Source organism: Tetrao urogallus (assembly GCF_951394365.1).
Source record: "Tetrao urogallus genome assembly, chromosome: 17".
Classification (NCBI taxonomy): Eukaryota; Metazoa; Chordata; class Aves; order Galliformes; family Phasianidae; genus Tetrao; species Tetrao urogallus.
Genome location: NC_136830.1, coordinates 9,069,605 through 9,096,352, shown reverse-complemented (window position 1 = coordinate 9,096,352; position 26,748 = coordinate 9,069,605). Strand labels below are relative to the sequence as shown.

Here is a 26,748-nt window from a genome sequence, read left to right as displayed (position 1 = left end):
ACTCTTTGGGATGGGAAGTTCAGTCCTCACCTACATACAGAGGTACAGCTTGCACTTCAGTTCTGACTTAGCCAACGAAGACAGCAGTGATTTGTGAGGGCCCACAGTCACTGTTTCTGAAGCGGGGAGCAAACCAGCTCATATACTTCAAATGTTGAGGCATTAAAAAACAAAACACCAAAACTATTTAAAACCTGAGCAGATACCTCTGCAAATATTCACAACACAAAAGTAGTCCTCATTCTGATTGAGAAGCATCCGTGTAACAGTTTAAAAGGAGATACTAGAAGAGACAGATGATGGTTAAATCAGGCTTTACCATAATCACTTTTGAGTAGGTGACAGGATAGAAGATCTCACTGTTACCTGCCTGCAAAGTGACCCAGCAGGTAAACCAGAGAAGTGCCTCTGCAAGAACTGTATGGCAATAAACACAGAGAACAACCCACCTGCAGCTAATCTCGTCTCTCTGAAAAGCTGTAACTAACATATGCCCTTGCATGCTGCATTTCATAGCTTGTAACTGTTTGAAGAATGATAGTTGCCCTTCTGACAGCTGACAACAAAGCACACCAAGCACAAGGGCTGAGGGAGGGTCAGAACACGTATGGGAGATGTTCAGAAGGGCTTGAAATTACAATTCCTGACCCAGCACAAATGAAGGAAGGGAATGCTCTTCTATTCACCATATGAGAAGCAGGAGCTCTGCACTGTAAGCTGTACTCCGTTGCAGAAGCAGGCTTTACTCAGGATCCATTGGACATTTGTCTCAATATCTTGGTTTGGTTTTACTTGTTAGATTTTGCTTTGTCTCTGCTACCAGCACCAATCAGGACAGCAGACCAGGACTCCTTTGTTCCCCTGAAACCTCTTGCATTAGATTAGATCCACCACACAAGTGGATTTTATCCTAATGACTCACCCACCCAATTCCTTCTGATCCTATTACTGCACTTCTGTCTAAGGCAGTTGCCAGCAATACCACAATAGCTCTATTTGCTTCTTTTCAGACTGAAAATCAGAAACCATGCCCACTTTCTATGAGGTTATCTGAGGAGGGCTACTTTCTTTTAGTCTTACCACAGCTCCATCTGGGTTTCAGTTCATATATCTACTGAAGTAGCTAAATGTAGGAAATTATTTTCGCAGCATCAGACTCTTGGTCTGCAGTAAGCTGGAGTGCTCAGAAAACATGCAAAAGGAAGGGACTAGAACAGGCACTTTCTCATTTGATTTGCATTCATCACCACTCATCCACTAAGTTAGATTCCTCTGGAGTATACAGTCCTTGTAAACTGAGCAACTTAGAATGTAAAACACAAGGCAAAATAGTTAAAAAGCATGTATAATAGTAATAGGACACTACAGAGCAGGTGATACTGTTCAAAGTATGCTGTGAATGTATGCCAGTATGAAACTCATTCCTTGGGTGCCATTACACTGGAAAGCAAAGCTTCACGATATGAGTTCAGAGGGAGAACAAAATTTTCTCTACTCAAGTCTCCTGAATGGGGCAAATTCTGAAGATTCAAACTGAACAGACAGGCATTCTCAAGCACCTTGCTAGAATACAGCCCTGGTCGTGTTCCCCACTTCCCTCTTTCACCTTACAGCCATGACAACAGTGCTGGGACTCAGGGATCTCTGCTTTACAGAGCAGGAACACACTGAATCAACACTGAAATGTTGCATTTAAAACAGCACTTTTGATAGTAATACATCATATCTCCCAGCAATCCCTTCATACCCTCTGCAATACAATTCTACAGAACTGTCTTTAAGGACCAAATTCAGAGTTATCTTACACGTGCTTGTAAGCTGTCATACAGTTACGTTTCTCAGACACCTCAGCTGGTTCCCTTTTCTTCCTTCTCCATTTCCTTTTCAGAACAAAGAAATGTTGCATTTACATTAGCCATCAGTCTGACACACATACAGATAGATGAAAGACATAAATGATACCCACTTACTTGTTGTTACATTTTATTTTAAAAAGAAGAATTCTATAAAGCCTTAATGAACAATCTTACCTGAAACTGCCATAGACTATGAGGAGAATAGAAATCAGGAAAGTAGAAACTTGACTGGAATCCACGAGGGAATACGCCCTGGAATTGGAAAAGAGAAGACAGGTGTGTCATCATAGGATCCAATTCTGTGCCATTTGCTCGTTTTTATCATCATACAAATAGAGAATGGGGTAACAAACCTTCATGGCAGCTATTCCTACTGCTCTCACATCATCTAGCAATACAAAATCCAAAGCTTGTAATTTAACTTTGAGACTGCAGCACGCAAAGTTTGTACAGCAATCAAAGAACAACTCAAAACCACAGCGGTAAGCACAGCAAGATCTGCATCCCTCAAACCCATGAGTATCACTTCAGTTGCAACCAACGCAACCTTGCATGTAAGTAACACCCAGCTGGTTTTCTCTGCCTTAGCTGATCACACTGCAGCTGTGATGTGGCTCTGGAGATCTCACACAGCCCAGGGAAAAGAAACAAAAATCTGTCCAACAACTCAAACACACAACAAAAGCTGCAATATGCACTTCTTAAATTACACAATTACTGCGCTGTTACATCCTGCACACCACACACAGGGGTTTTTACAGCAATTTCAGCGGGAGGCTTAAAAACCACCTTTGTTTGGATGGATTTCCAAACACAACGCACCTCTGTCTTGGTAAAGCACAGAAGTGTTGCTATTCTCCAATACTTTTTGACATACAGACATTCACTCAGAGGGTGGTGAGGCATTGGAACAGGTTGCCCAAGGAGGCTGTGGATGCCCCATCCCTGCAGGCATTCAAGGCCAGGCTGGATGTGGCTCTGGGCAGCCTGGGCTGCTGGTTGGCGACCTGCACACAGTAGGGGTTGAACCGAGATGATCATTGTGGTCCTTTTCAACCCAGGCCATTCTATGGTTCTGTGATACTGCACTGTGCTTTGCAGCTCCCAGTTTGCCTGCTTTGGATCCAGGCAGCAGACAGAAGCTGCTCCTCGTGCTCCCAGCTCACAGCCAAGCAGGGGGAACACAGCTGACAGCAGAGGACAGATCCATGTTGTGCTTTACAAGAAGTGTGTATTCCCAATTAAACCCCTGTGATCAGTAAATATAAATGGTCTTCAGGTGATGCACTGGACAGTTCATAGCATGTTCGTTTTAGTTAATGATTATGAGTAAGCAGGCAGATGAAACAGTATAAGGATGAGCACACTGTGGTTGTACGCCCTGTTACCAGCTTTCATCTCAGGGAGAAGCATTGCCTGGCCAGGCTTTGGGCTGAGGGAGAAGGAAACTCATGTCCTGTTTGGATTTGAGAGTAAGCAGTGGAATTCATCTATTAACAGAGTTCTCAGGAACTCCAAAGTTGTAAGAAAAGCAAAATGAAGGAATGCAATTTCACCTTGACTTAAACATGTCCACAGTTATGCGGTAAGTTTTATTAACTGATGTTTATAGAACGATATATTCACAAATTGGCAAATCCTTCTGATGAACAATGCTTTCTGCATAAGTCACCATTTGCTGACAGCCTTGGAAGTCCATCTTTTCATCACCGTTACTCTAAACAGGGCTGTAAGTGCTACAAAGACTGGTATAGCAGATGGATCGGCCCTGCACATAATCCACTGAGCTGTATTAAAACCTGAAGGCCATTTTGTAACACTGAAGAAACCAAATATATGTGAGCCCATTCTAAACAATGATCTAATATAGCATAATGCTACCGACAGGCTACAGCGGGGACCAGAACAGCTGCGTGCTGCTTCCATACAAGGAAAAAACAGATAAACACCTTCTCATGCACAAAAGAGAAGAAGCAGGTGACAAAACTGCATCGACGTCTGAAGAGTAAGATTGCTTCATGGTTCTCAACACGCTGCGAAGGGCCAGACAGCAATCTGTGAACCACCGGTATTTTTAACTGCAATCTAAATGCATTCTCTGCAGGGCACCCACCCGACAGATTCCATATGCACAAGCTGGGCTCCATACAACGCGCCAAGCACGCGGGCTGGCACGGTGCCACCGCCAGCCATGGCAGCAGGACTGGGCTGCGCTCTTCAGCCCGAACCCAAACAAATACCCACACGCAGGGCACTCCCAGAAGCTTTGTGCACTTCCACTGCACGTACAGAAGTGAAACAACAGAACCATTCTCCTCCTTTCAATACTTCCACAACATTAACTATTTATTCTCAGAACAAGCAGTGAAAGCTCGGGCACAGAAAGTGCCCACGACAAGCCTGTATGCAGCAGTTGTTATTTTACTTAAATCCTGATTTTAGAAGCAATTCTTCCTACTTAACAACCCATTCATTCTCATTCTGAGAATGCTAACACAGGGTAAGACCACGCTAAAGGCCATTTGCTGTCTCCTGAAGGCCTTATTTTAGTGCAGCTGAACTGTGTGCCGCGTGTGATATGTGAACAACTACCAACCCATTTCTAAGCTCCATTATAAATGCAGAGCACTCCTCAAAACACAGCAACACTGCTGGTTTTCCCAGCTGAGTACAATTTTTTCTCATATTTCCTCACCTGCAACTCAACCTCCCTGTGGGGAAGCTGGTTTAGAAGCAAGTCATTCAGATCAGACTATCAGACAGATTCTCGGTGAGTCAGCGATGCAACTCCTAACCAGCACTGTTAGACCCAAGCACTGTGCAGAACCCAGCATGCTGACTTCTCTCCATCAGCTCCTTACACTGGCCACCACCAGATCCAGAGCTCCCCACACCTGGCCCAAAGCCCCATGCTGAGCCTGCACCTCTACAAGGCTGAGGTCCTTTTTGCTGCTATCCAGCATCTGTTCCTGCCAGCTTCATGGGCAAGGGCTCACGACACAGAGCCTGCTGAGACATGCCAGGACACAGACACAGCGATCACTGTTCTATAGCATGCTCTGTGTGTCAGCCCCATGGCCACACAGTGCCAGCATTGTCCCTACAACAATCCCACAGCCAGCCCTCCTGCCTGGCACGGGGCGCTCCGTGGGACACCCAGCCCTGCTGCATGGCTCCTCCATCAGCCACAGCTGCCGTTCCAGGCAGTGCTCGCCCTTCTTCTGGGAAGAGATGAGTAACTTCTTATTTTGTTTCGCTGTTTTTTGTTATTTCCACCCAGTCAATGCCAACACTGTTCTTTTTTAATGTTTCAGCTCTTCTCTATTGCCAAAAGATAGGTGATTTCCCAAGAGTCCCAACGGTGCTCCCAAACCAGCAGAGGTCCCTTCAAGTTGAGCACTGAGCATCCCTAACTCGTTTTGAACCAGAAAAAGACAGCAGAACCAGGGACCAAACATATCTGCTTTCTCAAACGCTCCATATTCCCAATCTGGCACACTTCTGAGCATAAAAATCAAAGAGGAGCATTGGCTCAAGCACCCCCAAGCTTTTCAGAGATTGGGAAAGCTCTGCGTAACTGAAATAAAAATGTCTTCCTATACATGTAGAATGAAAGAAATTCAGTCCCCCTGACAACATTTCAGTAGAAATGCCATCCTGCTGAGCTCCATGTGTGGGACAAATGATTGTGAAAAATTCTGCTGCAAATCCTATACGGTCAGAGTGACAGAGCACAGGAACAGGCTGCCCAGAGGGGTGTGGAGTCTCCTCCTATGGAAGAATGGAGACCCACCTGGACGCCTACCTGTGTGACCTGCTGTAGGGTACCTGCTTTAGCAGGGGGGTTGGATTTGATGATCTCTTGAGGTCCCTTCCAGCCCCTGCCATTCTGCTGCCCGTGCCCTGAAGTCTCTATAGCAATGCGTGCTGAGGGCCTCGGCCATGAATCATCCTCATACAGAAGTGATGTGACAGCAGCAAGATGAACTTCTGCACAAACTGTACATAGACCAGAATGCAAAGAACAGAGCAGCAAATAGAGCAGAGCAACACATACAGCACAACCACTTGAAAAGCACACTGGATAAACTATCATCACTCAAGTTTGCACAGACAGACTCATTTCACCATTTTTCAATCTTTTTTTTTTAAATCAGTGACTGCAATGTCCAAATGCTTTAAGAATTAGGGGAAATTAAAGTACAAAAGAAAGGTGAATGTATGAGATATGCAAGAGCATGGATGCATTAAAATACTAAACAAAGTAAAAGCTCCTTCTCTAAACGGACCAAACCACAACTTGCAGATATCCATCACAGCATCACAGAAACAGGCAACGATAAGAATGTCAGGAGATCATTTAATTCATGAAGGTACACTTCAACCTTACTTTGGGGAAGGACACTCCATCAGCCATGACTGACCTCACCTGTTGTATGAAGCACTCATCAATGAAAGCACAAGGCCTGACTCACCCATACTTTTCCTCCATGCAAAGTCCTTCCACACTCCTGGTACACACACAGCTCAGGTTCAGGACCCGTGAAGCCCCATAGAACTTCATGTATCTTCACATTCAAAGCCACAACTACTGATTCATTCAATATGGTACTTTTCATCTACAGTTAAAATACCACTTTCGCTACCAAATGCCCACTGTCACCTCACTAGATAACCAGCAATAATCCCCATCCATCAAAACACACATCCTACTTTTCCAACTTCTTTTCTCTTCCAAAAGAAACTCTTTGTAGGTGCCTACCAGCACCGAAAGGGCCACCACGAAACATCCACTTTCTCATCCAATTACTCATCAATTGTTTCCAGAACTCGCTGAATGCAAGCATTTGGTTTGGCTGTCCTACCTCAGCAGTCAATTTTTTCAAAGGGAACCAGATAAAAAATAGCTGGCAATCTGGTGCCACACGACAAAATCAGGGATGGAAGGAGCTCCCGCTTCCCTCCTCCCCTCAAGGTTTAATATATTTCAAAAGCTATTTTATGTGCTTATTGTGTCAGTGATTGCTACTGGAACATTCTAATAGAGAAAACGTGAAAAGGAAGTCAAGAAATACGAGTTGTACATCCAAGGCAAGGAAGAGGAGAACGTTTCCCAGGGCACCTCCTCTGCAGGTTCTGGAGCCATCAGCCACATGTAGGAACCAACACAGCTCTTCCCTCTGCTGCTCACAAGGAAAATATGGTTGGTTTGTTTTAATCCACTTGTTTCCTGACATCTGTACAACATTACACTAACTAATTTATTCCTTAAAGGAAGGTTGGGTGACTACAGTTATCAGGACAGTTCACTGGTAAGAGTAATTCATTGGTGATGCAGTGTAAGGCGTGTGGGAGCTGGCACCGGAGCATCATTCTTACAGGCAGCAAACCCAACACCCGAGCACCCTTAGGGCACGTTGAGGAGGAGCACCACTAAGATCATTTACAGTTTATGTGCCAATATTCATTTGGGTTGGAGGTGGACTCACTCCAAGGTAAAACCAATACTACTTTTTTCTTTTACTGGATTCCAGGTCAAGGGTATATCTAAAAAGCCCCTTTCAACTGCCTTACATGTGCAAGACATAGATATATTTAAGAGCCTCCATTAGGCTTGATGCCAAACCAAAGTTAAATTTGAGTGTAACAGTTAAAAGTATAATTTTAAGTGTGAAGTCATGGCACATGCAGCTGTAAACATATCTCAACACTATGCCATTCTTCAGTATGATTCATAGGAAAAACAAGCAAATTGCTACAGCTTCATTTATGTTAAAGGAATAGAGTGCTTTCTGAACTAATTTCAGCTCCCTGTCACGTGCAGGTAAGAGCCTGCTAAGCCTGAGTAATGTATTGAATCCTATCTGAAAAAAAGGCAAGTCTGAAGTGAAAAAATAAGTAATCGGAGCCATCCCATTAAAACCATATTTTCCTATACAGGCTTGGCAAGGTCTCAGGCAGGCATTCCAAGGTTAGATGGAGCATAAACCTGCTGCTTATCAGATGCAGATCTCAGGACATCATCTGCACATTACTAGATTAATAACACACACTTTGCACATGCAACTGAAACAAAATAATTCTCTCTTCTGTCCTCTACAAAGCTGCTTTCTCAAAGCTCTCCCCCTCCCAATGAATGCCCAGTGCCCAACTGAAGCACTGCTGAGCCCGATCCAACAGTGCGTGCTCAGAAAGACACCAGGAGGGAATCCTGCAAAAACAAATTTGCTGCTAAAAACATAATCTGAGCTGCCTTTCTGGTTCACCAGACTGTTTGCCAACAGAACAAAGAATTACATGCTTCACAGTGTTTAAGAACTCCAGTAACTGGACATCCTCCAGATTTTGCCTTCAGCTCGGAGCGCTCTCTGCCCTGCAGCATGACCTCTAATCACTGCTCAACACCTTCAAAGGAGCACTGCTTCCACACAGCACAGAGTCCCTGCTCCCAAGGCACACCATCATGTTAGCTCCCAACCTCCTGGCTGCTCCGGTGAAGCCATGCCAAACAGGATACTTGTGAGAAAAATCCACCCCCTGTGGTCAATGGAGAAAAATAACATCTTCAAATAATGTGCTTGACATCTTCAAATAATGTATTTGTTTGAGGATTATGTAGTCAAAATAAACATCCAAAAAGAGACTGCTCTCACAGAAAATGCAGGGTTTCTTATTTCATACTCCATATTTATAGACCAAATGGGAACTTGAATACCCGATTTTCATCTCTTCCCTACAAACATAAATGTACCGTTCTGAGGTTCATTGTTTTATTGAGGAGGGTTGGTTGGTTGCTTGATTTGCTTTTTGTTTGTTTGTTTGTTGGTTTTGCTGTAGGATGGAAAACAAAGAAGGCCTGGGAACTTTCCCTTCTTTCGCAAAGGAAAAAAAAGAACAACAAGACATCATGACAAGCAGGGCATGCTTCGTAACACTTCGTCATTGTAGTCCTCCCAGATTCGTTTTTACTAGTCAACTTGAGAGATGCAGAGTGCAATAGCATCTGTTTTATTCCTGGAAAGGATCCTGAAGGTGTCTGTCCACACAAGCCCTTTGAATGGCACACAGGTGCACACACAACCCCAGCTGCCAGGTTCCCTCCCTGCAGCAGCTCAGCACTGCCCTGCAGCAAGGCTGCCAGGAAAGCCCAACCATCACCAAAAGCAAGAGAGAGGTGAGGCACCACAAGTATCCACGCTGCATTTGCACCGAGGCTGAAGTACCAGTAGGTTTTCACGAGAATAAGACGTAAAACTCCATCTGTTGAACTCCATATGAGTAGAGCACTTGTGTCACCTGTGCCTATCTCCATGGTCTGTCGATTCCTAGAGTACGTTGGTGTGCCACAGAGGGCAGATTCAAGAGTCGTTCCAGTATCATACACTGGCCAACCAAAATAGGAATACTGTGCTTTTGAGGGAAGAATAAGAACAGCAAATACTGGATCAAGAAGGAAACATACAAATAAGAAAACATGCATCAGTGTGACAAAGCAAGGTGGTCATGGCTCAGCCGCAAGAACAAACTGGAGTTGCACAACCCACACAGGAAGACACTCCTCATCTGGAACTGTTTCCATTCCCCACAGATAATGAAGGTTAGGACTAGAAGGAGGGAAAGAGGTCAGATTGAGGCCCGCTAGGCACAGTCCCCTCTTGTCACAGCCACAAGTGCAGTTCTTCATGCAGATATTTGGCTTCCACCAGCTCAGTGAACTCCACAAAGGTCAGCCTGATATTTAGCCTACCCCAAAGCTTTGCTGAAACAGCTCTTCTATCTAAACTACCACTTTCAGCTGTATAAATTTTCCAAAAATAGTTCCTTTTATATCGGGGGGGGAAAAAAAAAGGCAGATCAAGGGTGTGGTTACTGTAATTTAAGCCAACAGAGTAGCATTGTGCAAACTGCCCACGCGTGGTGCAAGGCAGCTCCTCTGGAACCACCCCCTGTGCTTTAGGAAGGGCTGCTTGGAGATGGGAATGGAATAGTTCTCCCTAGTACAGAAAGTTTTCTGGAATGCTGACAGCTGGTTTTGGGTTATAGAGGTCCCCAACCACTTGGCAGCACAGTTCTGCATCAGCCATAAGACACCACAGTGCCAGATTTCATTTTATTCTATAGCAAGAACTTAAAAACTTCCTCAAAGTCTTCAATACAGGCTCCCACGTTTACAGTTCAATCTACGTAAGCTTCTTTCACTCAAAAGCTCCTTACCAACAACTACAACCATCTACTTCACAAGGATGGTTCCTCCTTTCCATCCAGGAACAAACCCACTGCAAACAATGAAACACAGCGCGTGGCAGAGCGTGGATCCCTCGGCGGGCACAGGGATGCACACAGGCAGGCATCAGGAGCTGAGGAAGAATCTGCTCCTTGTCCAGACACTCCAGGATGATCAGAGGGCAGAGTATCATCAGCTTTCCTGATAACCCAAGAACAAAGCGCTGTGGGGACCCAGCAATGGGTCCCAAACACTCAAGGTATGTTTAATTCACTGAGTGAAGCGGAAGCACTGTCTGAAAGTAACACTTCTGCTAGCTTCCAGCACAAGGGAAAAGCAAGGAGCTTAAAACATAAAATAAAACCTTCCAGGCAGCAAGAAGGAAAAGCTTTAATTAAAACCTCACACCAGGTTTTCTGTAACGCAGTAATGGCGGTGTTTCAGCCTCCCTGCTTCGTGCTCAGATAATGCACTGCTGCCTACATAGAAGTATAATTCTACATTTCTATGTATATTTTAAAAAGGAAATGTAAGGCAAATCTTTACAAAGAGTAAAATCCTTTAAACAGGCCAAAAAAAATAATCCAGCATCAAATATCCTTAAAGTTTACATTACTGCAGTGTCAAAGAGAGCCCTTAACCCTGCAGGGGCTCCCAGCTGAGGCCAGTGCATGGATCCACCTCAGCACACACTGCTGCCACTGCAGGCTCAGCCAGCAGGGAGCTGATGGAGGGGGCAAATTGGGCTAACAGGGGAGGCTCTGCTCATGCTCCAATGCTGGCCACCAACTCCCAATGAACTCAAGCTAAAATTCTCACACCCACAAGCACACAGGCTCTGAATTCTTAAAGAGAATGAATGACTACTTTACTCAGCGCAGCAGTGAAACAGAAGCGAGTGAATCAGAGAGCTACACACATTTACTGCAGGCAGAGCATCCTGAGGCTGCAGGAGCAGTGACACAGCACAGCCGTGACCCACAGCACCTGCACTGCACACCCAGAGTCTCAGGGCAGTGGAAAGCTGGAGACCAGAACGAGGGCTTAAACCTTAGTATGGCACCAACTGCATACACACAGACTCTAAGGCAATTAGCTTGTAGAAACTGCATATGATTTAGCACATAAGTCGATTAAGTTTTCACTTAGGAAAATTACTACTTCCCCATACGACTCAATCTGTTAATATTAGTCTTTTGGAGAGACTCTTGTGTAGCCACATTTCTCCTGAGGTGTTCTCTCGTCATTATTTCTCTTTTTTAATGGTGTTGTATGGAAGCAAACAGCAGGGAGGAACGGGGACAGCAGAAGGGGAAGGCAGCAGGGGTGACTGCAATGGGTGCAGAACTGAGCTACAGAGATGGTGAGAGGAGACAAGCACTGTGTTCAGCCTAGGAAGGAACAAGCAGGCAAAGAGAAACACCAAAAGTGGAACTGCAGGATTAGAATGACCCAAAACACAGTCATCAGCAGTAGGGGAATTCATTCTCCTTCCTTATACCAGTTGAACAATTCCCCCCCAACCCCCATCAAATCCAGGTTAATTTTCAGATGAGCATCTCCCCGGCCCTGGAACACCAGCAGCAGCACAAGAGATGACAGCTCTTCCAGTTTCGTGCTTCCTGCAGAAAAACCACCACAGCCACCAAACAAAAAACCCCACTGAACCTGTTCCAGAATGTTTTCTCAGTCCTGTGAAACACGAAAGAGAAGCAGAACACGTCCTGCTGCTCACTGGCTCCCACCTCTCCTAGCCAACTGAGGCAGAACAAAGCAGTGATGCCCTGGCAAGCTGCTGGGGCACCCCGCATGAGCAGCCCAACTCTGGCCCAGAAAGCTGCCATGCTTCCTAACAGCACACCCACACAAACAGCTGCCATGTCTTCAGCATTACATCACACAACCCCTTCTGGACAAACCGAAGCACATCAAGCTTCACGTACAGGAGCAAGTGAAATTCATTTGTAACCATTATCAGATGACACCCACCTGAAATTTTAATTAATTGTTATCAGAGTGACACCACAATTTCATAACCTTCCCTTCTTCTGCAAACAGCTGAAACCTCACCTCCAAACACAGTGCCAGGCAGCCGGGGCATGGCGGTGCTCCTGCAGGCTGGCAGGGAGCTGGGCTTAAAAGCCACTGAAATTTCAACCACCACAGAAGAGTCTTATGTTTGTACTGGATGCAATGTCTGCTTTTTAGAAAACAGCCTTGCATTAAGAAGCACCAAGGTAATATTGCACGGAAAGGAAGTTCTCTACTATTCACACATCAGCTGTTAATTTGGTGGTCAACTTAAAAGCAGGAAGGACGCTCCATAGCAAAAGGATCCGAGATCTCACAGCTCCCTCTGAGCATAGCCATCTTCATTTATTCCAATCATTCTCATTTAATGGGTGTTGCACACTAGACAGACTGGAACACATCAGAGCAGTGATCTGCTTCCCAAACCACTTTTTTGCTGATGTATTCATTAGCTGTTGCAGCACAGGCAGATTACATCTCCAGCCGTGGAGCTCTCGCGCAGGCAGAGGCTGGCCCAGCACTGCCAGCAGCAGACATCAGATTCTGAGGTGTTATGAAAAGCTGTGCACGCCCAGCCACAAGGACACGAAGGGAAATTTAGGAACACGAGTCAGGCTTACTTCTGTTTTCCGTATCTCTACCAGAACTGCTCTGAAAAGAGAAACAGCATTTGTGGAGAGGAGCCTCTCCCAGTGGAGCAGCTAACACGGCTGCACACAGGTAAGCTTCCCAGTGCACCCCAAAGGCTCCAAAATCCCCCAGGAGCACGTGAAGCCCCTCACAGACCACGTCCTTTAAAGAAACTGCCTCTCACAGTGCCATTCACCATCACACAACAATACGAACATCTGGATACAGCAACTGACCCTGATCTGAAAATCCTACCTTTCATTGCATTAAAGGAAAAAAAGAAGTGCAGAAAGTGAAGATACTCAAAGCGTGCTTGGAAGACGCAAGGGAATGTCACAGCTCTGTAAGCAGCACCAGGAAACTGAGAAGGGTAAGAAAGATCCCTCTGCTGCAAACGCACTTTTGTAGAAATTGATATTGCTGGAGTTTATTAATTCTAAAACATATTTGCATACTTGCACAAGAGTTTTGCTCCAGTATTGGAGACAGTAACACTCTTGGAGAAGGGAAGAGCAGTCTGGCTGCCTGTCACAGCTCCAAAGGCTTCCCTAACTTTGTTCACAATATTGAACATTTAATAAGGTTAAGTTTCAAGCTGAGCAGCCAGGATGTTTTTAAGCAGCATTCTGTACAGACAGGGATATGAAAGCTCATATGAAACAAGTCCAGCTATCTACAAAACCATTTGGATAAAAACACTGAATTTGTTTAAATTTCAGAACTTTCTGGATGTTTGTCCCCCCATACACACAAGACATACTTGGGAAAGCCTTAGAACCATTCAGTACTGCCTATTTTTTTCCCCTGTATGTTGCATATATTTTCCAAATCCGGAACACAGAGAGGACAATTTTCCACATATCAACCTATATCTCAATCAAAACTCTCCCTTCTTCAGCCATGCTGCAAACACCAGGGTTCACAGACACGCAGCCACGTTCCTCGTGTCCCCACAGCCTCTCCTGCGTGATGCAGCTGCTGTGCTCCATCGTTCTTCAGGATTCCCATGTCTCAAAGCCACCTACAGAAATACTGCAAAGGGAAATCCTTCCAATACCCTCCAATAACCCTCAGTTCCTTTAAGCAACAGGCTGCTCTGAAAACACGGAGTGCTTCCCCTCTCAATGGGGGGCTTCTAAACTTTGGATTTTATGCATGAGCAACAGAACTTTGTATTACTGAAATGTAAGAAGAGAAAATTACTTTAATCAATGTGTGATTAACTTCCATTAGCCACGCTGAAAGTTATAAATTACATACTACAATCAGGGATGGAAAAGTAAATTAAATACATATTTCCTTCCCAGACATCAACTCCAGAGGCGTACAGCAATAAGGAACAGAAAGAAAATGCACAGAACCACAGAACAGCCTGAGCTGGGAGGGATCCACAAGGACTATGGAGTCCAATCCCTGAGAAGAAGTGTGCTGCTGCTTCTGGATCTTCAAATGTCATAGAGTAAGAGAATCACAGAATGGCCTGGGTTGAAAAGGACCACAATGACCATGTAGTTTCAACCCCTCCGCTATGGGCAGGGTCACCACCACCAGACCAGGCTGCCCAGAAGTTCTTAAGTAACACCTGTAACTTGTGCTTCATTGAACATCTGATTTTTAAGAAAGAAAAAAAATAGCTACTAGAGCACAAACATTTCAGAAGTCTCTGGATGAAAAACAGGAAGGAACTCTGGCATTCCTCTCCATTAAGCATTTCTCCCCAGGTTCCAGCAGTGAAGATCCAACTGACCGCTGAGACTTACATCAGAGCTTCCAGATTGCCCAGGCAGGCTTTTGCCAAAAGCAGCAAACGAAGACAAACACAACGCTGTTCCAGGGATGCACTGAAGGATGGCTGGAGGAGCCCCCCCAGCTCGAGTCCCATGGCACTGGGTCTGGGCAGAAGCACTCACAGAAGACTCCGAGACTTTCCCTGGGGCTTCTTTGCTCTTAGTCTCTGAGACAAGCAGAGGCTGAGGCAGGCACAAGGGGCTCCAGAATCAGTGGGGTCTTGTCCCACTGCTGGTCTCTGCATTGAGCCCAGCTACTTACACAGATATAAATTTGAAGTCTAAAATCAAATGATGTGAATAATTGCCCCATAATTTCCAAAGCAGATATGAATAAGAATTTAATTAACCCACGTAAGCTTTGCTTCCTAAGTCAGTATTTCCTTTCTCTAATGAATAACTGACTATGAAGGTAAGAAACATACAAATTGACTCTACTATGACAATGAAAAACTCAACACAAAACATGTGCACAATCCAAAACCTCTTCACCCTGCTCAGCTTCTGATGAAGTCAGTCTCCTCTCTTCGTTCTCAGCCCTTGTGCTCAGCTGAGCAGTCCCATGGGAAACCACAGCCATGGCAGAGTACAGCCAGCTCTGGGGAAGGCAAGTGCCGGACATGATCTGGAATGTGATGATGAAGCATTTGCTCTCAGCTTCTTTCATGTTTTAGAAAGTCAATTTGCTTATCAATTCCTTTCAGGAAGAAAGCCACAAAGATTCCAGAAATGAAATCATCTGTATGAAATCTCGTTTTGCGCACAGGGACAAAGTATGAACCATAACATCAACTCTGCTGGGAATGAAGGAGGATAAATATCTACACACTGGTCCTCAGCAAAGGAAAACAAGTACCTTTCATTAAAAAGAAAGTAGGAAAACACTTAACATCAGGCATCTTGTTATCTCCTGCACAACAGGCAGCACTACCCACTAACAGACATGGTGCAGTACCAGCCACACTGAAGACATCTCATACCCTGTGTCCTTAGCAAGGTTAACCATTTTCAAATGTTTATATTAAAGAAAAAGTTAGAAATAACTTACTAACTGAAGATGGAGAAAGAATATGCAAATTATCTACCACTATTCAGGTAAAACAGGACTGAAACCGTATCACACACAGCACAAAGCAGCAGCACATCTGCCCTGCAATGTGCAGATGCAACACATCATGGAACTTCCATTAGATTTGGGGTCTCCAGTATTAGATGCAAACAGTGAAGTCACCACCATCAGTTTTCTGCACTGCTGCTATTTCCCAGATGCAGCACATACCTCCATGAGCCTCCTCATTTCTCTCTGGACTCCAACAAACACAAAAATAGCACTGCAGATTTACGAGCTACTTCCCAGACGCAGCGAAGCCTTCCCATTCAGTTCACCATGGCCAAGATGGTTCTTTGTGGTTTCTGAGAGCAGCACTGCAAGCTCTGCACAGCATAATGCTGCCAACAACCAGGTGTGCAGGGAACTCACGCCTTCCCCAATTTCCAGCACTCAGCACTGACCAGAAGGGTCTCCAGGACTTTGTATCCCTCTGCTGGAACATGCAGCTGCCTTGGGGGACAGCACACACAGTACTGCTCCTTATCACACCAGGCAGAACGGGACGCTGTGAAATATGGGATTCTGTCCTCCTGCCCTCAGCAGACAGATAGCGTGCATCAGAAGGCTGTGCTTTTATTTCTCAACTGCGAGCCACCTTGGCAGCAGTTCTTCTATAAATGTAAAAGACATAAATCATGAGTATAATTAGGCTGTATTCTTGCCCTGCCCATTTTTTCTGTGCAATTCTAACGGTGTTAATTAGCAGTGTGAATTATTTGCTATGGTAATAGGGAAATCAATGCTCAGGATGATGATTTCCCTGCAAGTTCTACCAGAATGCACTGGCTAGAAGCAGAGCACCTGAGAAAGTACCAGCAAAACACAGGCAACTCCACCAGTCCAGCCTGGAGATGGGCTGGACCACTGCAACAAGTGAAATAATTAATTCCTTTACAGAACACAAAGAAGTCACATGAACACTACGGTCATTCTCATGACGAGAAGCATAAGCAGCTGCACCTGGAAACATCGCAGCACATCAGTGAGAGCAACCTGATGGCACTCAGGCAGTTGTCACAAGCAAGTTGTAGCAAAACATGCTGGTTTTGTTGCATTTGACTACAGAATTTCAATGCCTCTGCATTAAGTCATTCAACAGAGATTTTCTATATTCAAGAGGTTACACAGCTATGAAGTGCCCAAACAAACAGCACAACCCCATCCCCAAAGTACAGAAATTCTGCCTAAAGTTAGCACATACAAGTCACCGAGTTTAAAATCAGCTTAGTGCTCCCAGAGTCTATCACTTTCTCCAACATGACTTGTATTTTTTAAGAGGCAGAACCCAAAAAATGACATAACAAATATTTCCAACTCCAGCATATGCAACACAAAGGTGCTATTGAGAGAAACGCCAAGACGAATGGCTGCATCTTTACTCAGGGGCACCAAACCTGCTCGTGACTCCCATCTCAGCTACAGAGTGAGCCTTAACATCAAAATCACACCTGGTACAGAAGGCAGTGGTTTGCTCAACGAGCACAGCAGTAACTGACCGCCTTCCCAACACACTCTGCTCAGAGCAGAGTTTCTTAGCTGCTCTCTTCACATTATCTAGAGAATTGTTTTACTCTCCTGTGGGCAAGGCACAGCTGGGTGAGGTGGCTCTGCAGCGGATACAAAAGCAGTGACACCCTAAGCAGCAGCAGAACCACGGCAGGACAGCAAGGTGTGCCTGGAACACGGCCCACACACCTGGCTGCCCACCCGGCCTCCTGGCGAGAGGCGGCCCGGCCCCACTGCAGTTACTCACTGCCCTAATTGCAACCTGAAGAGCAAGTTCTGCCTACATCTCTGCTGTCCTTCTACCGCAATAAAAAGACCTGAAAGGATGAGTTTTGTTGTGGAAGCTGCCAATGGTGTTACGCAGAACTGCGACCTTATGTTCCCCACCTGCCCTGCATTACGGATGGGGGAGAAGGGCTTTATGTTGAGTCACACAAGACACCAAGAAAACGTTTCACAAGTGTGCTAAATGTGTAACTGAAGAGACTTCATTTGATCGAGAAAAAGTCCATTTACCACTGAATTACAAAATATATCTCAGCTTCTCATGATCCAAGGCTCTCAGTGCTATCACATCTACTCCTAAAGCAGCGTTCTCTTCCAAGAGAGCACTATAGGCTTCTCTTAGTTGGGTGTTTTGCAGTCACTGCCTTCACCTGTCTGCATTAAGAAACCCTACATTCTTCCTTGGTTTTCTGATGTTGGATAGGTTGCCTGGGAAGATGATGGGGCAGGCACTCCCATGACCAGGAGTCCATCCTGCCTAAGAAGCATAAAATTCCAATAGCTCTACAACCACCTTTCATTTATTTCTTTTATTTCCCTCTCTCGCACAAACCGTCCACATAAGAATCATAAGGCAGATAAATGGAGCCTAGCTGGACCTCCTCAGCTGACTGGAAGCATTACTCAGTGTCCAAAGGGGTCAGAAGATTCTGTTATCTCACTTCAACACACAGGTCTACATTTTGAACAACTGTAGCACTGCAGCCTTCCCAAATTATTCATTTAGATCCCAACAATAAATTACCACAGAGCTCTGGGACCCTGATCACCCAAACCCTGTTCATTACCAGGATACAGGGTATTCAACAGCAAGTCTCCCAACAGCACCGAGAGCTTCCATCAGAAAACACCCTCTACAGTTAAATTATAAATAGTAAATTCATGGCTACTATTAGCAACAAGGGATAACAGCTTTTCACACTTCACCGTGATGAAGGGAAACTGCATTAGTGCTTTCAGCAACTGAAGCAGTAAGTTATTTGAACAACCTTCCAGAAAATTGAGCCTTTAGCATCAGGAAGCACAGCTGTCTCCCAGCACAGAGCCACTCCACCCCTGCTCAGACGCTGTCAGCCACCCTGGAACCAAAGTGGCATTCTTCCAAATCAGCCTGCTCGAGGTAGCTATCCTATACAACTGCCAGCTCCGATTCACCTTCCTCCTCTGGCTCTGTTGTTACACAAACACCCAACATCCTCTAAGAGCCAGGGCTAAGCCTGTGTAATGCGCACAGGCATCCAACGCGCCAGCACAGCATCCCGGCCTTGGTTACCAACCATAGGAAGAATATTGTGGTTGTCATGGTGCCAGCAAGCACTTAAAGGCCAAGGGCAAAATAAAACAGATTATTTATGTGACAAAAAGAGAAGACTCTCTGGGTACTGATGGAAATTCCTCTGCGCCTGCTAGCCTGCATGTTCTGCAAGAGAAAGCCCATAGCAAACGGCAGAGCTGCACAGCGCTGGGCACCTGCCTCACTTCTCACACTCACCTTTCTCAGAGCTGCCACCTGACTTGCGATGGAGCCAGAGGGCCAAGTAACTGCCTGGAACAAAGTTCAGACCAAAGCACGCATCTGAACCAGCACAGCAAGACCAACAACACATGTACTCAGCCACTGACCTCACGGGACGGAGACGTCAGATACTGAAACAGCCTGGAGGACTCTGATTTGCCTTGATGGCAATTCTGATGGCCACAAAACGACTCATTTGAGCACCAACTCACAGCCAGCTCACAGCACTGCTCCCACCCAGCTGTGCCCGCCACCACTCAGTGCCTCACTGCTGGGCAAAGGAAGGTTCAATATGGTGCACCCAAATGCATGCAACCCTTCAGGTTCAATATGATGCACCCCATACAGCAGGACAGAATGTAACTGCAATGCTCTACTGCAGCTTCAGAGAACTAAGACAGTGCTGGAGACAAACAGTAACCAAAATAAAAAGAAATTAAACCTAAGGAGTACTCTGAAGTAATAAGGGGCAGTAAAGCCAGCCAACCATGCAATAGCAGATCAGGAAGTTTGGGGACCATTTCTGCCTGGGAATCTCGCTGCTAAGGAAGAACAAGTAGTACAATTCCCATTTAAACAGACCTGTTGATAGAGATGAAGTCCTCCAACACGCCCCATGAAGGTACCCTAGCAGGGACCTCAACAGCTCCATCCTCCCCAACAGGTAGGAACCAGCACCCCGCAGCTCCTGTTCATAGAAATGCAGCTGAGCTCAGATGGAAGGAAACTCTTGCAGGACACATTGCACAAAGGCACTGGGCAGTCCTCTCAGGATATCCATCTGAATGCCTTGTGGAGGACACAATACAGCTTTCCATTCTGATATATATGTATCTAGGTTTAATTTGCACCGCAGTTTCTTTATTAAAGTTACAAATGCACAGAATATCTAGATTTTTTAAATCAAGTTCTCAAAATATAATAGGATCTCTAATGAGAAAAAAAAGTTAATTTTATCACTAGAGTCATAAAATAGGAACCTACTATTGAACTAAAATACCAAAATAAAGCAATAGCTCATACCTTTCACACTTAGGCCAATATTTTATTGATTATGTGCTTGGAAATCCAAACTCTTCTTAGAAAGGTATTCAGAAGTCAGATAAAAAAACAAAACTAATGACTACTAGTTTAAACAAAGCATTTAACAATTAGATCTTCCAATCAACAAGCTAAAACCAAAGTCAAATTGATCAGTGTGACCTTGTCATAGAGAACGAGCAGCTCTGTGTACTATTGATGGACTAATTTACCACAGGGTATGGGATTAAGACACATACATTATCATGACTTGCACGAGTAGAATTAAATGCCATTTCCATGAAGAAATCCATAGAAGAATGAGTTGACACCATTAGCACCAAGGCATGAATCTTCAGTAGCAGTACTGAAAGTGCATTCCTGAATGAGCCAAAGCTCAAAGAGTACCAAGGTCTGCCTAGTGTGGGACAGCAGCTCCCAGGGGACACCAAGTCAGAGCGATGCTGTAAGGAAACAGCAAGATCCTGCAGCGAAGGAGAACACCTCCTGCAGTGCAAACACCATGAAAACACAGCCAGCACAGCAGAGCGGGCGTGCAGCTCCTGCTGCCTCCCATTAAGGCAGAGGCCAGCAGGAACAAAGGCAGCCAATTTACCACTACACCAGCAGGCACAGGAGAAGGTGTGGGAGAACCGGACCTGGCCTGGTCTCTGCCTTACAGCCTGGATGCAAGAGCAGCACAGCACATGAACACACTTGCCTGCTTAAGGTTTAAGGCAATATAACTGCAGTTGCACATGCAGCAAGAAAGCAGTTAAAGACTGATTTCAACAAATTCTAGCCTGATGTTTGAAAAACTTTGTTTGTAACAACAGAAGTGGAAACATTCTTTAGGGAAAGCGCTTTGGGACTGTCCTGAAACTTCTTCCAGTAAGGCACCCTGCAGAGAAGCAGTGCTGTTTTATGGAGGCTTTTCATCTTCTGATTTAGCTTTAAGGAAGCTTTTTTTTTTATGCTCCATCTGCAAAAAATATTAAAAAAAAAAAAAAAGATAACTGGTTGAAAAACTAACACTGGGGGTCTTGTAAGGCACTTAAGTATGATAAAGAGGATCCTTCTGATCTGTACCATCTGTAACTGCTCACAGCTGCAGCTGTTTAAAAAGCAGTCAAGTTCATCAAAAACTAAAAGTCGTCCAGCTCTTCACATTTAGCTTTAAAGCTCCCCTTTTCAAGACAAAAAGCTCTTTAAACTACGTTCTCCTCTTCATGTTCAGACCCATACGGAGATCACAACATCCCCCCTGAAAGCCTCCTGCCACTGCAGCACTGCTGAGCAGCACTGCGGGTGCAGGCATGGGGTGCATGATGGCAGCAGCAAACCACCTCCGCCGTGCTGAGCTGCCCACAAGCACTGCCATGACCCTGTACCTTAAACCTAGAAAGTGAGACACGCTCGCCTCACCAGTTTGCAATACTGGCTTTAAAAACGCCCATAATCCTGCTGTTTGCATCCTGCTGTTTCACCAACCTCACCTTGAGCTAACTAATGCTCTCCTAGAAAATGGACTTCCCATTGACTAAACACGGCGAAGTCACGTTACACCTATTTTATCTTGCCAAATGGGTCTGACACAGATGCTGGTGCGATAAATCGCATCACAGCACTGAAAGTGTTGTGACTGTAACAGTAAAAGCTGCTCTCCTATCACAGCTATGCTGAGCTTTGGTCGCACACATCCAGCATGTCCGTACCAACAGCTGGCACAGCTTTCATGGGTTAAGTCCCATTGGCTTATCCTCATCACAGTGTTTATTCAGAATTCAAATTGAATTTCTACCCACCATAAAAGCGACCAAAGAAATCTCAACCAAGATTTAAAGTGGGGCCAGGTGCAGGCAGGACAAAGGGCAGCACGCTGCTCAGTGTCACAGGCACCAGAACAGCCAAAGCCCCACTGCTCTGCTCACCTCCATCCTGCTGAGCACAGCAGCACAGAGCTCCAGCGCTTTGCTCTTGCCCAACACGCAGCCTCAGGAGGAGTAAGCTGAACTTGCTAACCCAAGTAACAACTGAAGCAGAGATAAGCCCTACATGCTTGCTGCTAGCTGAGCCTGTATGGAAACCCCCCGCAATGCTGTGTGTGTCACCACTGCGCTGAGTCCACACAGTGAGACCCCTGCACCAGCTGACAGTGGCTGTGCTGTGGGCCCACTCTAACAGTGCTCTTGCTGTCCCAGCACGCAGCTGCTATTGTGGCACTACTGACGGGGGAAATGGTATCTGCAAAGAGCTCCCAAACTTCTGTGATTCAGTGGAACACCATCAGCTACATATGTGAACTGCTAAAACAATGTACAGAGTAAAGACATTCATCACAAACTCAGAAGAAGCTACCTCACATTATTTTAGAATATTTGTTATGGTAAGATATTAAGAACGTTCTGTTCTACTGCATGAATTACCAGTAACTGAACGCCTTTCCAAGAAGGCAGCAGACCTGTACCGCACACCGCACCACTGATGGCACACCTGGACACAGAGGCTACCCAAGCACATGCAGGACATGGGGCTTAGACCTGTCCCTAAGAAACGCTCAGCAGAACCTGATGAGGCTGATAAGAGCACAGTGGCTGCAGGACAAGCTCATGGTGGCAGTGCTGGTGGACAGGAGGAGCGGCGCTCCTACAGCGATGGGCACAGCAGAGCAGCAGTCGGGCACAGCAGAGCACTCCATCCACAGACAGCACTTGTAAGAGATGCAGGAGAAAGGGTCACCCATGTCAGCATTCTTGAAAGAATTAAAGAGGGAGAAGGGGGATCAGGAAGAGCTGTAATGACACATAGGCTCCATTAAGCTTATTAAATCATCACCTGTCCAAGTCAGCTCGATTGCTCTATCAGCCGAGCCTGCATGCCAGCCTGCGTTTCCCTCTGCTTCACCCAGCCCATAGAAGCGACCGGATCATTCCAAATTCGAACCTTTACCAGTTACACCAATGCAACACAGCAGCACAAGTTGTTTTTCTTTTAACCAACTTCTGCCTTGGTTCTTCCTGGAAACTTTACCCAATCGTCACCTGAATTAACTTGGGCTGACTAATTTGCCTGAGTCAGTTATTTGCCTTTAGAATATCCCATACTGCTTATGGTTATGAAATGTCCAAGGGCAATAAAGACTATAACAAAGGTGGCACTTATGTGAGAGACGATGATACACCACACCACCCAAACAATGACATGGATTAGCTCAGACACATCAAAGCACCACAACTGGTCCTTTTCTTCTTCCAGATTTTAGGAAATACAGCCACTGCATTAGGAAAAGCACGCACAACAGATCTCACCCGTGTCCTTCACAACTCTCCTCAGAAGTTCAATTCCTTGAAAACTCAGGTGAATGATTCCTTCCATTTCTGTTGCACGCTGCACCATTAAATGCACTGACAGCTCAGAGCTCAGATCCTGGAAAGGCTGCTCACAACAACCGATACAAATTCTCCCAGGAACAAAGATGGCACTGTATGCTTATGCTTATTCCAGAAGCCGGCAGCTTTATGGGATACTCTGACACATCCCTACATTGAATTTCCCACACCCTCTGCACAAGGTAGAGGCTTCTAAATCTATCCCCCATCAGTCACCCAACAGCTGGTGGCCAGGACAGGAGCATTCCTCCACTTGCAGTGTTTACGAGGGAGTTCTGCTGGATGGAGGTCAGTGACTCGGTGCTGTGCTTCCCCCAGCCATGGGCTCACACACACTGCAATCCACCCAGCTCCCAGGGAATGCACTGGGAAAGAAAAAATGAAAACTGTAACGGGATCAGAGCTGAATTCTCACACTTCACATATAGAGGAAGCTGCAAAAATCTTTTGGAGAAAAAAACAACCAACAAAGCAATCTCTATTGCCAGACTGGGCAACAGCAAGAAAAGGACAGGGTGTTTGGGAAAGCACCAACACCTACTGACTGAAACAAACACCATCCGCTGCCATGCTGCCCAAGCTGGATCCAGTGCACAAACATCACTGCAAGGCACCGGGGACTGAGGCAGGCCAAGCTGAGCGCAGCACTGCGATCCCAGCACTGCCACTTTCCTTACTCACCCACTGTGATATTTCCAGCCATAGGGTGCTTGCAAAGAAAACCCTCACCGTTCACCAATCTCCTGTCCACCCACACACATCACCACTGGGCGAGCAGCTCTCCCCATGCTCACCTCTTGTGTTGCAGCAGTAACTTTTGTCACCACCCAGTCCCATTTCCTTGCTGGAGTACAGACAGGAAGTCAAGAAAATGGGTACTCCACAGCCTCTTTCCTCTCCAAACCCATTCTACTTGCAGAAAACTCATTTCAGCTCCCATTTAATACAGAAAACCACAAGCAGTCACTGATGCAGCAGCCACATCTCCCTGTGCCCCACACTTCTGCCCAATAGCAGTGCCATACAGCACTCCCATAACCTTCTACCACCCCAGGTTTTTGGCAAAGAAATTTCACTACTCACTACTGAAAACCTTTCTCTTTATTTAAGAAAACAAGTGCCTATCTTTTGAACGAGTCTTCCCATCTGTACTTATCCCACAATTCACATCAAGATCAGTTTTTCCAGACTGACGGTGTTCATTTTCATCAGCAACATTCTCAGTAGTTCCTCCCAGCAGGGATAACACACCTATATCTGCAATACTGGTTCCGTTGGTCTAGTTAAGAGATTAAAAAGGATCTCAATAAAAGTACAGATGGTTATAGGTGTGGGCTTTACTGGGGAAAAAAAAAAGAACCAGAAGATGTTGCAAGAAGCAACACGCAAGGATGGTGACAGAAGACAAATGTATTTATGAAAGGCACAGTGAAGAAGTGCAGCTACCTCCTCCTTAACTCACAAAACAAGAAAATACACGCAACCAACTGCACTTGGTAAGTAAATTAAGAATATAAACACACCTTAAATCTCAGATGCTTACATGCAAAACAGTAATAAAATCAGAACCTGTTCTTATCTGTTCGATATAATATTGCTAGTGGAGACCTCAATCACTGAATAAAGGCCATCTCTGTGCAGGTGTTTATAATGTTCCAGTCAATGATCACAGCTTGGTATAGCACATTTTTCCAAGGTATCTCTAACACAAAAGGAAGCCAAGAACCCCATTATGAAGTTACAGCAACTGTATGCTGAACATTGGTGGCTACTCCTAAAGGGGGCAACTGAGCCTACACTAAGGACAACACGAAAGCACTACTGAGGAATCCATCTAACCCTCCTACAGCTTACACCTGCACAAACCAAGGTGCTTGGAAAGTTTTTTGTGATGCCAAATATCCAATGTGACACCTGTGGCAATGTGTAACCATCCCAGCAGCTACAGGAGGCACACAGCATGCATTCTGAGAGCAGCTCTGCAGCACAGAGGGATCCAGTCCAGCAAACGGACTGGAGGAATCCTGCCAGCTTCACAGCAATGTGACAGCACCGATTGCCACACACAGCCCTGCACAGCTCTTTCATACAAGTACAGCTTTCCTTAGCTGACATCAAAACACACACGTTTGTCCCAGAGCACTAAAGCATTACCCAGCTGCATGCAGGGCTGCACCTCCATCATTAAAAATAGGCAAACGTGAGACCATTGCTACAAGCGTAAGCAGTAAAACACACAGTCGAGCACACAAGTGCAGGCAGGATCCCTGCAAACAGCACTGGGCCTTTGCTCCTTCTGCAGCCCCAGCCAACAGCTCTACATGCGACATGACAGAAACCTCAGAACTAAAGGCACATCAGCGAGCTCAGACACAACAAGCACAGCGCTCGCGGATGGATGGAGGCCTCGTGGCCTGCGCTGCTCCCAGCCCGACACACAGCAAAGCTCCAGGCTCCTGCAATCCCCTCTGAAGAGCTGCAAACAACCTCAGCCTTCGCTGCACCTCTGGACACCAAAGCAGTGCCCAAAGCAGTGTTCAACCCCAGCACAGGGATACACAGAGGGGCCACGTGTGTGGGCTGTGGGGAAGCAGCAGCAGCGATGAGCTCCAAAGGCACAGAGCAGAAATCCCTGCGGGCTCTCCAGGTCTGTTAAAGTGCAAAGAAGGGCCTCCGCAGCCGATGGGATGGAAGTGCTCCTGCACACGAAGTGCCGTCTCCACGCTCAGCACGCACCAAGGTCACCACCGACACATAAACTCCTCGCTTTGAATGAGAATACCCCGACTGTTACAGAACCGTACGGAACGACTCAGGACGGTACCGCGGAGGGAAATCAGAAGGCCGAAGCGCCGCAGCCCCCAGCCCAGCCCGGCAGCACCCAGCACCGCACCGGTCTGAGCTGTTCCAGCTGCGATCGCCGGCAGCACCAAAACACGGAGCTCCGCGATCTGAGCGCCGGGCCCGGCCGCGCCAGGACAAGGCGACCGCCCTCCGCCTCCGCGCCTCCCGCAGGAGCCGCTCTCTCTCTCTCCGTCTCTCCGTCCCTCCCGCTCCGCTCCCCCCGCACGCAGCCCATCATCACCGGGCGAAGCGCTCCGCCGCCGCCGCACAGCGGGGCCGCCTCAGGAAGCCGAGCGCAGCCGTGAGGGCAGCGCCGCCGCGAAGCCGAGCCCGGGCCGCCGCCCGCCCGCCCCGCGACCCCCCCCGGACCGCCGGAAGGAGCCGGCCGCCCCCCCGGGCCTCTCCTCACCACGAGTACGTCTGCTCCGCCATGGCTGCGGCGGCCGGCCGGGCCCCGCGCTCCTCCTCCGCCGCCTCCTCCCGCGCCGGGCAGCTCCGGGGGCTCAGTGGCGGCCCCGCTGCGGCTCGCGGCCCAACATGGCGGCGGCG

The 26,748-nt window shown here is 46.5% G+C and overlaps 1 protein-coding gene across 1 annotated transcript in view; it reads right to left on the bottom strand.

Moving 5' to 3' along the window:
* Window positions 1–26,434, bottom strand: part of SPPL3 (signal peptide peptidase like 3) — a gene marked incomplete at both ends in the record, with an annotated part of 44,877 nt that extends 18,443 nt beyond the window's left edge. Inside the window, 3 exon segments of the mRNA XM_079543762.1 lie at window positions 2,031–2,108; window positions 26,249–26,380; window positions 26,382–26,434. Coding sequence (XP_079399888.1) covers window positions 2,031–2,108; window positions 26,249–26,380; window positions 26,382–26,434 — 263 coding nt within the window.
* Between the last annotated feature and the right edge of the window lie 314 nt (window positions 26,435–26,748).